General features: G+C 38.9%; 1 protein-coding gene and 1 non-coding gene across 2 annotated transcripts in view; one reads left to right on the top strand and one right to left on the bottom strand.

The window, feature by feature from the left end:
* Positions 1-644: 644 nt before the first annotated feature.
* On the bottom strand, positions 645-716 carry TRNAD-GUC (transfer RNA aspartic acid (anticodon GUC)). The gene has a single exon. It is a non-coding gene; the product is annotated as a tRNA-Asp (tRNA).
* Positions 717-9,049: 8,333 nt separating this feature from the next.
* Positions 9,050-14,311, top strand: part of LOC145686428 (phenazine biosynthesis-like domain-containing protein 1) — a 51,964-nt gene continuing 46,702 nt past the window's right edge. Inside the window, exon 1 of the mRNA XM_081759724.1 lies at positions 9,050-9,094. Coding sequence (XP_081615850.1) covers positions 9,072-9,094 — 23 coding nt within the window. The 5' untranslated portion in view covers positions 9,050-9,071. The remainder of the gene's footprint in view (positions 9,095-14,311) is intronic.

Here is a 14,311-nt window from a genome sequence, read left to right on the forward strand (position 1 = left end):
GAACGGCTATATCCGTCTGTTCATCTGTACGTCTTAAGACATTCCTCATTTTGAGGTTTAAAAATAATAATATAGAAGTACACAGTTAACGGATCAACTCTAAGTTTCTAGAACAATATAGCAGAGTGAAAACATTTTTAAATAGAACTAACAGCACGTTTGTAGGTAACGCGGACGAATTTAGAAAAGTGAAAACAAAAACAATTCCAGTTCCGTGAAATGAAAGTATTATAAAAACCGTAGACAATTCAGTCTAAGGGTGCAGATAATCTATCAACCTCCTAGTTACCACTCTTGCTTCGTAGAAAAGTGACATTGGGAAGGAGTAGTTCTGTTACTGATGGCAATGGACGTAAAGACACTGTAAGTACGCTCGCATAGAGCTCTGTTAGTGACTCTGGTGAAAAATACACATAGACAGTCCTGACATGTAAGACGAGAATGTGAACCCTTCAATTATCTTGTAAATATCATTCATTTAATAAGCTCTTTTGGTAATGGTTTATCTTATATGCACTTTGTTATATATTGTTGTAATAAATTAGCTTTCTTCACGTAAAGCCTATAAAAGTGAATTTCTAACTCTATACTACCTGCCCTATGGCATTCAATCAATCATATTATTTTTTAAAGATTTGTTATGGCTCCCCGGCGGGGAATCGAACCCCGGTCTCCCGCGTGACAGGCGGGGATACTAACCACTATACTACCGAGGAATTTAAGCTCTCGTTGTTAAGACTGTCTTGTGTACATTTCACATACTTGTAAGGCAAGACTTTTATTTTCATATTTCATTATACTTATACTTTCTGTTATGATATGCCTATAACTCGTAGACAAGCATCTATATATATAAAAGAGAACGTACAAATCCTTTGTTAGCTCATCACGCTAATACGGCTGAACCAATTTCTTTCATTTTTGGGGGGTTATTAAGATTTGGACCCTAGATGGTTTTTATCATATCACTTTAATTTTCAATTACCAGTGTCTTGAGATAATTGACCATTCAAGTGTCCATAACGTAGAAATCCTTTGTTAGCTCATCATAGCTAAATCTAACCGTATTTATATGCAACCCACATGACCGTGTCACTCGGCGGATTAACATAAATGACAGGCGATATAATGTTAACATTTACTGCAATCTTCTATGGTTTTTATCATATCACTTGAAAGCGAAAAAGTAAAAATTATCTAAGTAACAAAGTTTATTGCGTTCCGGGGTGACCCCAGCGAAGCGGGGTGAACGCTGCTAGTCTTTCATACCTCTCACCATGAATTCCACTTCAGACAACAATATCAATAATACTTCTGGAACAGTTTCTATCATTCCCGACATATATGATCCAAGTACGCACCCATCCGCGGAAATATTCTTAAAGAATTTTCTCAAAATCGCATTAGTGAATAATTGGTCAGACTCAAAATGTGTGCAGATTTTTGAGAAATCCTTAGTTGGACCCGCTCATTTCTGGTTTTCCACCCAGAACCTCTCATCCCAACCTTGGGCAACCATCCAATCAAAATTCTTACGTCAGTTTGGTCAAGATCAGGTCCCCCGTTCCCGTATTCACCAATACCGTTCACGCGTTCAGCTCCCCAACGAACCTCTCTCTCATTATGTCTTTTCCAAAAAGCATTTAGCAGACCAAGCTTATACCCAGCTAGACTTTCAGGAATTTTTGTTAGAATGTGTTTCTAATATGTTACCTGAATATATTCGTTGGTTTGGAACGCGCACAATTTCAGATTATCCCACCCTCTTAGATGAAGTAACCTTACTGGAACGGACCAACCACCTTGTTCACAAACGGGAAAACGAAACAAAGACACATTCCACAACCGCGACCGATACCACAGCGCAGGCTATTTCCGAACTAACAGATCAAATATCTCAACTCCGTCTCCATGTTAATACTCTTTCAAATTCCCAATCCGCTTCTGTCCATTTTGCTCCCTCCCGTTCCCGTTCTCCAAGTCCTCATAACCGCTTCTACTCCTCCAAACCATCCCGACCTTCTTCCCCGAACCCAACTCACTCACCTTCCTCTTCCTTCCTCCCACATTCCCATTCCACCAATTCTCTCACAACCTATCAACACCATTCTTCGCCGACTCCTCCACCTTTTCATTCCGCTGCTTCCACCTCTACCTCATGTGCACCTTGCACTACGCACTCCGCTCCCCTCCCACATTCCCATCCCACCAATTCTCTCACAACCTCCTATCAACACTGCTCTTCACCGACTCCTCCACATTTTCATTCCACTGCTTCCACCTCTACCTCATGTGCAGCTTGCGCTATGCACTCCATTTCCCTCCCACATTCCCATACCACCAATCCCAGTACACCCTCCTGCACTAACTGTATCACACAGCAACATCAATGTTGCCAACACGTTTCTTCAACCCCTTCCCATCCTTCTCATAACTTCACAAACGAACCTTCATCTACAAACAATACCAAACGAAAGAACTCCAAGAAACAGTGGCGTTCCAGTCAGAACAAACAACCTCCATCCCAGAATGTTTTTTCCACACAATCTACCCAAATACCTATTCCTCCCTACCCGTTTTATCATCCTTTTTTTCAGTATCCCCCACCTCCGTTCCCTCCTTCTGCCCCTGGGACCACACTAAACACACCTAAGAATTCAAAAAACGGCCAAAATTAGCGCGGGAGTCACCTCACCGCGCGTTAACCACCCAATCTTCGCTCCCCCTTCCTCTTCATCTCCCACAGCGACTAGCCAGGACTACCATACCCTTCCCTTGCAATTTAAAGGAAATTCTCCGTATATACAGGGCACGTACGCAAACAAAGAATTACTTTTCTGCCTCGATAGTGGTGCAGACGTAGGATTATTTCCAATTGAATTATTGGAACCGAATGCTCATACTTTCCATCTCCCGTCCCTTCTTCACGGTTTGTCAGACAAACCCGTCCAATTAAATCGCGCTACTATTCTCAAAATTAACTTTAATGGTCGTAATTACTCCATTCTTTTTCGGTTAGTTCCCTTCAAAAATTTCCCACCCCTTCTTTCATCACGTTTTTTGCAAGATCACCAATCAATTTTGGATTACTCACAAGGCACTTTGTCCTTGAAACATTTTGGAAAAATGCCACATACTGTAAAGGATAAAAACCCAGTTAGTATTAACATCTCGCATTTCTTTCAAAAACACTCCAAACCTCAGGTTGTATTTTTTGCGCGGCGCACTACCGTTATTCCCCCTCATTCTGTTAGATTCATACCACTGGCTACTAATGGGTATTTCCCTGATGCACAGTTTCGCCTACATACACCGATTTCTCGGAATTTAAGTAAATGTTATATGGCACATACTGTAGTCTCCACACAAAACCTTGTTCTCCCGTTAGCTAATCTCACAAACAAAAAGCAAACGATTCAGGCTCATAATCCGGTAGTTATAGGTTCTCTCTTTTCCCAACAAGACAATGACCACAATATCCTGACTGTTAGGCAAATATATTTTCCTACAGACGAAGATGCGGCACGCAACAAAGAAAAGCGTCTTAAAGAAATTGGTCATCTCATAGATATTAGTAAATTTAAGCTGTCTCCAGACATGAATGAGGAACAACAAGCTCAAATGCGGGAATTACTCTCCGAATATGCCTTTTTATTTCAATGGGCAAGTGACCATTTTACCAAGATAGATTCTTTTGTGGCAACATTAGATTTAGAAGACAAAACTCCATTTCAGTGTAACTCTTTTGTCATTCCGCACAAATTACGTCCCAAAGCGAGAGAGTTAGTTATACAACTTTTGAACCAAGGGATTTTTGAAAAGTCGGATTCCCCCTATAAAAACAACATCCTATTTGTTTTAAAACCGAATTCTGAATCTCTTCGAGCCGTATTTGATTTGAGGGTTCTAAATGGGAAATGCCGGACTTTAGCTTCTCCATTAGAGGACATACAGGACGTTATAGATTCGCTTAGTGATTCCACCTTTTTTTCGAGTTTCGATCTCCATTCCTCTTTTCATCAGTTATCCCTTCATCCTGATGATCGCCCTGCAACAGCCTTTAGTTTAAAGGGCCTCTCTTTGCCCTTCAATCATATGCAACTCACTTCAATTCCACAGGGTTTCAAAAATTCATCTATTTTATTACAACAGGTACTGCAAACTATCTTTCGGGATTTATATACCAATAACATCACTTCGTTCGTAGATGACATGTATATTCATGCTGATTCTTTTGATCACATGATGACAGTTTTACGCGCATTTTTTCATACAGCTGCAAAACATTCTTTGCTGTTCAATATCAACAAATCAGTATTTGGCGCTAGACGGATTAAATGCTTAGGTCATATTGTGGAAAATCATACAGTCAAACCTGATCCCGAGAAAACCGCTGCCCTCGCCAATGCACCCAAACCAACCACCATCAAAGGGTTAAAAAGTTGGTTGGCTTCGGCTAATTACTTTAGGAAATTTTTCCATCACATTTCTCTCATATTAGCCCCACTTTATGAAGCTATTTCGAATGGAAATCGCAAATTGATATGGACACCTGAAAGAGACCGTGCCTTCGACCAGATGAAGCACCTCCTCACTTCCCCACCAGTGCTTGCTTTGTACTCAACAAAGAACACAGAACATATTTTAATGTGCGATTCCTCAGCCCTAGGCGTTGGCGCCCTATTGTTACAAAAAGACCTTAGCTCTAATGTAATTCAGCCCGTCTGTTATGTTTCTTCCAGGCATCCAAAAACTGTCAACCCACTCCCAATTTTTCATCAGGAATTGTATGCAATTTTCTTTTCGCTTAAGAAATTAGAAAAATACCTTCTGGGAAAACATTTTACTTTGATCACTGATAACATTTCCCTTCTCGCTATTAGGAAAACTGTTATCCCAAACGCAAAAATTCTCCGGTGGATCACTTATATCAACACTTTCACTTTTACAATCAAACACATAAAAAGTCAGTCTAACGCAGTCGCCGACCTACTTAGCCGTTTTCCTCTGGACGTCTCACCAGACGCCATTGCCTTAGAACAGGATGACACTCCCGATGCCGTCCTCTTTTCCAACACCACTGATACTGACCAGACCCACCCATCCTTGGAGGACACTCCTCCTACTGTTCTAACTACAATAGGTGACAACACTGACCTACCAAATCTCCAGCTTCAGGACCGTTTTTTTGGCAAAATTATTACGACTCTAAATACCAAAATGAATCAGACCCGGCCTTTCAACGTCTCACGAAACAGTACGTTCTTAAGAACAACATCTTGTACAGAAAAATGTATCGTGCCTCGCAAACCCGTTTGCTTGTCTGTATTCCGGACGCGCTAAAACCTGCTTTATTTCAGGAATACCACGGTGAACTTACTCATGTAGGCTTTAACAAACTTTACTGGATGATACGTTATAAATATTACGTACCACGCTTGAAATCTTGGTTAGCGAGTGAACTCAAATCTTGCAAACAGTGTGCAATTTTCAAACGCAATTATTTGCCCAACAACCCCAACATACAACGTTTTCCCCAAGCTCCCCTATTTTCGGTTTATAGCTTGGACTTAGCAGGGAAATTCATAGCCAGTGACCCAGAGAAATACCAATATTTCTATGCCGCAACCGAACATTGCACAGGCTTTACCATTACACAACCCATCACTACCCCAAATACTGACAATTTCATTTCCTTCATTACTAATCAAATAATCATTCCCTTTGGTGTTCCTTCCTGTATTTATACTGACCGTCAGTCAAGCCACACTTCCACTTTATCCCTGAGCTTTCTCAAATCACTCAACATTACAGTTAAGTATGGATTACCATATCAGCATTTCACACTAGGAAAAGTTGAACAACGTCTGGGCACATTGCAAACCAGTCTTAAATTTCTGTGTCAATCTAACCAAAAACTCTGGCCAAAATATTTGCCTCACGCCACTTCCGCACTTAACAAGACTCCATTAACATCTTTAGGTGTCTCATCTCATGAATTGTTATATGGAGTACCTCCTCGCCTACCCATAGATAACTTGCTGCATGTTGAGAAAGAACATCTAGATTTACAGGACCGCCTTTTGGCACTGAAAGACATGAGGGATTTAGTTGAATATAGGAAGCATCAAGCATTTCTTGACTTCAAGAAAAAAGTCGAATCAAGCAAACCACCCACAGAGTTCCTACCGGACTCTCAAGTTATGATTTTGGACACATCTTCTCAGCCTGGTACTTGTAAACCACTGTCCAGAATTTATAAAGGACCTTATAGGCTCATATCAACTGTTTCTCCAAACGAAGTCCTCGTTGACATAGAGGGTAAACCCACCCTTATAGGAAAGACTCGTTTGAAACATTACGTACCACCAACAACACCTAATTCAGAGTTCGAAATGAAATATAAGCGTTTTTTGAAATCACCTAATTAAAGTTTAAGCTGGCAAAACTTCCGACTTTGTCTCTCGTTCTGCCATGACTCATATTTCAAAAGGAACTTTATTTTCAAATTCCCTGTTAGGTAGGCAACACACTTCACACAAATCTTTCTCCCGTGCAATCATTTTCGACCATACAATGCATTCATATCTCACCTCTCAAATCCTGATTTCATATTGAGGCATTGGTTCATTTCCCGATACACCTTAACCTCTTATCCCTTTTCCCCTTCCTTCCCTTCACGTACGTAACACGCCACTTAAACAATAGCGACACTGAATGTTCTCAACACACCTTTTCCTAAGCATGCAAGGAAAAGTACTTGTTTATATTCACGTATTTCCTTCCTGTATCTTAATCTTGAACAGCTGGTTCTGTTCAAAAACTTGAGCGCTCTAAGGATACATGAACGAAATCTGTTGAATACTTCATACAACTCACGCTCAATAGACATTGTTTATATCAGAATAGACACACCCACCCTTTACCATTTTCATAGCATCTTAATACAAAGCGACTAAAATCCGTTTCTTTCGATTCAAATATACGGTTACGTCGTGACCCACCCCCACGAAATACTACTCCGCCACTATGTCCTTTCCTTTCCTACGACCCCTTTGCCTTCGATACATCTGATCACTCACTAATTCAGCGTAACATACTGTTTATCTTTAAACTTAGGTGTTTACTTTATTTCCACAACAACAACAACAAAATAAATAAATAAAAATAAAAAGAGAATTTCTAGGTAATACGTACCAAATTTCTTCTTCCGGACGGTCATAATAACATCCTGTTTATGTCCTACTCACATACACATTAAACTTTCACCCTTGAACCTTCCTTCTACTCGCACAAAATTACGGTACAAATCACCAAGAAAACACTTTCGCACAGGTCATTTACCCTGAATTCTCTATGATGCAGTATGACCTACTTATGCTAGTGGACAAAACCGCCTCTCCATACCGTTACTCTTCTACCAAAATATTTTGTTTCTGTTGAGGACCACAACAAAAGAACTACACCAGATTATAGGGACTACCATAATAATAATAATAATAATAATAATAATAATAATAATAATAATAATAATAATAATAATAATAATAATAATAATAATAATAATAATAATGATAATAATAATATAATAATAATAATAATAATAATAATAATTCACTCCTACTTCCATCCCTTTTCCTCCTTGCAGTTTATTGTGTTGTCCCTCGTTCCACAAATTCCTGCCTTCGACTCCCGATTAGCTCCAATACTTGCAATAATTATTGCCTCCTACAAACATCTTGCACTATTTTCTGTCTGTCGCCGATTACATTTTTTTTCACCCGTGACCTTTGTCAACAGTAATTTTGTGGTGCATACATGGTATCAGACATGTCTTCTCATTATTTTTCTTTTCACCTTTCTTTCCATTTTTTTCTTCTTTTCATATACTGAAATTTGAATATAAGAAGCCTTGCCTACAAACCTAACAGAGAAACTCGTACACAGGCGTACTTTCATTTTTTGATCCACGTCCTTTTTTGAGTTCCTTTCATTTACGTCCTACTTCCTGGACCCGTGCTCCACCCGCCCTGGGACAGCCATTTCCAGAACCCAGAGGGATGCAGCCAGCAATGTCTCCAGAGATTTCCTGTTCCTGCGAGATGCAAACAGCCCTGTTCCTGAGAAATGCAACCAGCATGCCTCCAGAGAATTCCTGTTCCTGAGAGATGCAAACAGTCTTGTTCTTGAGAAATGCAGCCAGCAATGTCTCCAGAGATTTCCTGTTCCTGAGAGATACAAACAGCCCTGTTCCTGAGAAATGCAGCCAGCAATGTCTCCAGAGATTTCCTGTTCCTGAGAGATGCAAACAGCCCTGTTCCTGAGAAATGCAGCGAGAAATGTCTCCAGAGATTTCCTGTTCCTGGGTATGCAAACAGCTCTGTTCTTGAGAAATGCAGCCAGCATGCCTCCAGAGAATACCTGTTCCTGAGAGATGCAAACAGTCTTGTTCCTGAGAAATGAAGCCGGCAATGTCTCCAGAGATTTCCTGTTCCTGAGAGATCCAAACAGCCCTGTCTCCAGAGACTTCTAGCTTCAGAGCGACGCAGCCAGCCCTGCTCCTAGTGCTCCGGTACGATATGCAACCAGCACTTCTCCACGGCATTCCAGTTTGCAGCCTTCTGCATTTTCACATGGACCTTCTTCGCATGTCAGTGTTTTTTTTTTTTCATCCCATGTGTTCACACCCTTTAGTGTTTTATTTTGAGGTTTAAAAGTCACTAGTTCATAAGAACAGATGACAGACATTTTTTTGAGCCGAGGATTAAGACATTCCTCATTTTGAGGTTTAAAAATAATAATATAGAAGTACACAGTTAACGGATCAACTCTAAGTTTCTAGAACAATATAGCAGAGTGAAAACATTTTTAAATAGAACTAACAGCACGTTTGTAGGTAACGCGGACGAATTTAGAAAAGTGAAAACAAAAACAATTCCAGTTCCGTGAAATGAAAGTATTATAAAAACCGTAGACAATTCAGTCTAAGGGTGCAGATAATCTATCAACCTCCTAGTTACCACTCTTGCTTCGTAGAAAAGTGACATTGGGAAGGAGTAGTTCTGTTACTGATGGCAATGGACGTAAAGACACTGTAAGTACGCTCGCATAGAGCTCTGTTAGTGACTCTGGTGAAAAATACACATAGACAGTCCTGACATGTAAGACGAGAATGTGAACCCTTCAATTATCTTGTAAATATCATTCATTTAATAAGCTCTTTTGGTAATGGTTTATCTTATATGCACTTTGTTATATATTGTTGTAATAAATTAGCTTTCTTCACGTAAAGCCTATAAAAGTGAATTTCTAACTCTATACTACCTGCCCTATGGCATTCAATCAATCATATTATTTTTTAAAGATTTGTTAGTCTATAGACATATCAGAGCAAAAACGGTAAAAGATATCGAGAAGTGGTTTCCTGTAATTAATTCAGCTTCTCAAGAATAATTTCCATCTCCTTCAACAACCCTCTATTCAAACCGGAAGTAGTAGAAATAGTAGATTTCCGGTTTCAACGTTAAGGCTCTTCTCTAAGCTCAACCCTACTTTAAAAAAAAACATGAATATCTTGAAGACAATGAAGAATATAAAGAATGTAGAAAGTGAGCCAGAAAGTATCTGGAAAACGATATTATATGGAACTAAGCATTGTTTTTAAGACTCTTCGTATACTGCATATATTTGGATGTCCAAGAATTGTGACGTCCTAAACTGCGCATCCAAATTTCTGATCTATAAGAAAAGGTTCATTAGTTTGTTTAATACCGTTTTGTAGGTACTATCTGGTTTTCTTTCTATATTTTTTGACATTCTTCATTGTTTTTAACCTATTCACTAATTTCTTTAAATAAAAAGTAGGAGTAAGCTTAGCGACGAGCCTTAATCGCCATTGATGAAAAACGGTACTAGATAGCGACAAACGTTTTCATGGAATCGATTCAGTCACAAGAAAAAAAAACATATTGAACCGTACCACTCTATCAAACCTGGAACTGGTTCAAATTCACTTGCTCTTTCGAGTTTCAATACTGATTTCCATAAAGCAAGAAAGACAAGAGAGATCAAGAACCGTTTTTTTTTTTTTTTTTTCAGAACAGATTTAGTAATCGAATAAATAGGGTCGATCCGTTAACAATCTATTCGAACCGCAAATGATAGAAAATAGTCAATTTCCGGTTTCAACTTTTATCATCATAGAACAAAAACGACAACAGATAGAGACGAACGGTTATTTGTAGTTGGTTCAGCGTCTTAAGAAAAGATAATATTTTTCTCCTATTTCCTCTGCTAAGACCGGAAGTCATAGAAGTTTACTATTTAATAGGTCACTATTGTCTCCCTATTGCAGCCAAAAGTTACGTATCAGTTTCAATATTGAGTTTCCGTAGTTTGCAAGTCTACCATAATTTCACAACTGTGAAACGAAACTAGTTATCAATACCTTTTCGCGCCACTAGGGATGCGCACGAGACAAGATTTGTGGCTGTCTCGTCTCGAAAATATGCTGTAAAAATGAAGTCTCGACTCGAAAAATGTATATTTCTCTATTGGAAGAGCCGTGTCTCGACTCGAATTTTGTAAGGAAACTCCTGTCTCGACTCGTCTCGTGCGCATCCCTACGCGCCACCAAGGGACCATAAAAACAATATTTAAAACATGTTTATTATTGGAGTTACGCAAAAGTGATGAAAAACGTGTGGCAGCTTTCGAAATGTGGATGTGGAGAAAAATTGGGAGAATTAGCTGGGTTGAGCGGAAAACGAATGAGAGGGTCTTAGAAATAGTGAGGGAAAAAATAACAATTTTAGATATTATTAAAAAGGGGGAGAGAAACTGGTTGGGACATTGGCTAAGAAGGAACTGTATCATGAGGGACGTTTAGAGGGTATGATGGCAGGAAAGAGAGGGAAGGGGAGAAGGAGACTACAATTAAGGACGATATCAAAAGAGAAAAATTGTACATGAAGACGAAGAGGTTAGTGGAAGACCGTGGAGTATGGAAGCTTCTGAACTGCAGTAAGTGACCTGACAATAATGGCAGCATACCTAGGATGATATATAAAGTAGTAATGACTTCCGTATCTTTAAACGTTGATGGCGTGGGAGACGATAGTCAGCTCAACTGTATCCATAAACATTGATATTATCGATAGAAAAAGAAAATAAATAAATAAAGGATTACTGAGTTATACTTGATGATATTTTTATAATGTCGACATTTATTTGATGAATATTGACTTGTGCACAACTTTTCGTGAACTTAGTCCTGGTAATAGGCTTAACGTTGTATTTCCCTAACAGTAAAAAATTAATTGTTAAGAATACGTCTGAATTGATGTCTGATAATCATATAAATCATACGAGATCAAATTCTGACCCTTGTATTCATTTTATGCAAATCTTCCGATGTTATCAATGACTGAGTGATAAATAAGGAAGCGGTTTTACAATATTTGTGAATATTAATCCACAAATAAGTAACACCTTAATTCGATCCAGAAAATAAGTATTAATGTTGTTATTATTCAAATTTGATCATCCGGATAGTTTTTATTGATGGAGAAAATAAAGTTTTATTTTCGCACAGACAACGAAAATATAAGCCACATCTTCTTTCGGGAATTAAACATACATTTCGGTAAGCTTCTAAAATGAACGTTGAAATTAAAGTTCGTTGGGATACCCCCAACGTAGAACTTATGAATAGATGCAGCATAAGATTAATGAAATTGATGATAACCACAGTAGCCATCGGACTTTGATTCCTCGTACATCCAACAGTCTGATTACTACCCAAAGATTTAAACAGCCTACCTCAGTTTTAATGTGTGAAATCTCTCGATCTCTTACTTCATTTATATACACTCGAGATTGGATTAAGATGCTGGGGTCTGAGTCCTCTCCTTCCCTCTGTGACAAACCAGCCGTAGGCTCTGGTACTGACATCTCGTTGAAGCTTACTTGCCAAGCCATCATATTAGTGGCGTAATTACGTTTTATAGCCCCCCCCCGCAAGAAAATACCCAGGGCTCCCGCCTTAACAACACACCATATATGTAATTAATGTTTCTCTGAACACAATCTGCCTTTACTGTTTCATCCACTTGTCACGTTGCAATATTGTCAGATTCTCGACTCAAAATTTCCGTCCGAGCACCCGACCGACCTGGTTTAATATTTCGGTTCACATCGAAGGAAAATATATATAGCCTATAAAAGCCGACTGGAACAATTTTCCCTCTTTTTGTTCGCGGTGTGATTGACTTACACGCCAACCCTCTCAAAGATAGAAAGAAAAAAAAAGAAAAAAGAAAAAAGTGGAAGAACATTAGCGACTAATGCAAAACTGAAAAGCATATTGATTCGACTTAGGAGGCTAGGGTGAAAGGCCGCCTTGGAAGTTTCGCGCCATAGTAGTTATGTACGCCCCTGCATCATAGTATGCACAAATACACTGTCCAACACATACTGTACATCTTGGTAACGAGAGAGAGTTTCGATTAATAACGTTCGGCACATTCACTCGGACGGCACTACAGTCTATCTATAGGTATGATTCTCTATATAGAGTAATACAAAAAGAAAAAAAAAAAAGAATATGCATTAAAAAATGGAAGACGTTATCCATGTGGTCCCTGTTTCAGTCCTTCAGTATAACTGATTTCGTTTTTAAAATTTTGCCTTTCTCTCTCTCCAGTTAATTTTGAAATTTTGTGTGTGTGTGTGTTTAGTTCGTTGAGATGACTAGGATTTCTTCGCCACCCGAGAACAATAAATTAGCATAGTTACAGCGAGGGTCCCTGTTGGATACTGAACGCGATGACCACTGAACTGTCTCGCGAAAGAAAACGTGGACCAAAAATCAATACATCCAAAGTGAAACAAAAATAGAATAACAAAAAAATACAAATTTTTATTTAATAATATACATACAATTAGGGGAGGTGACGACTGTCATAACATGACCCACAGGTACGGCTCCCAGACGTTTCGGTTTAGCCAGAGTGTCCCAGCTTTTTAGTTTGAAAATCTGGGAGCCTGGTATGAAGGTAAGGCTTCACACTACCACGACTTTAGTACGACGTGATCAGCACCAATCTTGCTCCTTCACATTCAAACTTCTCCAAACATCCATTTTGACAGGTTAAATTAATTCCTGCGACACATTTCGACCAGGATGCAACGGGAGAATAAATCCCACTTCATCGCGGGTCGAAAGTGAAGCATTTGGTAGGTAGAGATCTTACTATGGTAGAGTGTAGTTTCGAAAAAAAAAAGAAAAAAAGAAAGAAAAAATTAGAAGCAGTTAGGTTCTAAAATACAATATATGCTTTCCCAAGTGCCAATGCACCACAGAAATCCATTCATTGCAATCCATTCCGTGTCTTGGGACGGCCTCCAAAATTCTCCGTTTTCTTGGCGAGGTAACAACCAATCTTACATGATTACGCTACCTTCTACATGCATTATTATTATTCCTGTAGTATTACTGTAGGTGCAAGATAATACATTTATTAGTAAATATTTATTTTGCAACAAACCACAGAAGAAATTTCACATAAAAAATCTGAAACTACCAATTCAATTAAATATTATGGATTACATGTTATTTATAAACCTCACTTACAGAAGTAAATAATACTAACTGAGACGGTTATATTTTACTCATATCTATTTGCAATAACTTTATTCGCAACAAGATAATGAATTACTCAATGTAATAAATAGCTGTATAAATGAAGTTCTTCCTTAGTTGTGTGTGTTGTGAACAGCTACTTAAAATTACTACTTCAATGTTATGTTTCTCTAATAAATTCCCGCAGTTGATTCGCGGTCCCGTAATCCTAAAAATCCCGCGGAATCCCTTGCTATTCGGAGAATCTTCCTCCCCATTCCCCAATCAAAACGATTGGTTTACCCGCGGGTACTCGAGGATGATCTCCTTCAAAAGGATTTCAAATGACAGGGCAAACAAATCGGGGCCAACCCTCTGCATCAGCTGTGCGTGAGAATGACACGAACCTTACCACCCGCATTTGAACAAAGAGGAGATGGAACGTTCACCATACCAGGATACAATAAATTGAATAGAGTTTACACTCACGGAACTGAACGCGTGTGCCACAACGAGACACACTGAATAAAGCCTTTGTTTTCAAGAAATGCTGTAGAATAATACCACCACGAAACACCCTAATGATTTGTTTGGAACTGCAGGTATTTGAGCATATGCTTTGTTTGGGGAAGGGAAGTTTTATGTAGTGTCAGACAGCTGAATTTAAAATGTCTGTCCTTACGCACCTCT

This window comes from Thermobia domestica, chromosome 5, assembly GCF_964235325.1.
Source record: "Thermobia domestica chromosome 5, izTheDome1.hap1.1, whole genome shotgun sequence".
Lineage (NCBI taxonomy): Eukaryota > Metazoa > Arthropoda > Insecta > Zygentoma > Lepismatidae > Thermobia > Thermobia domestica.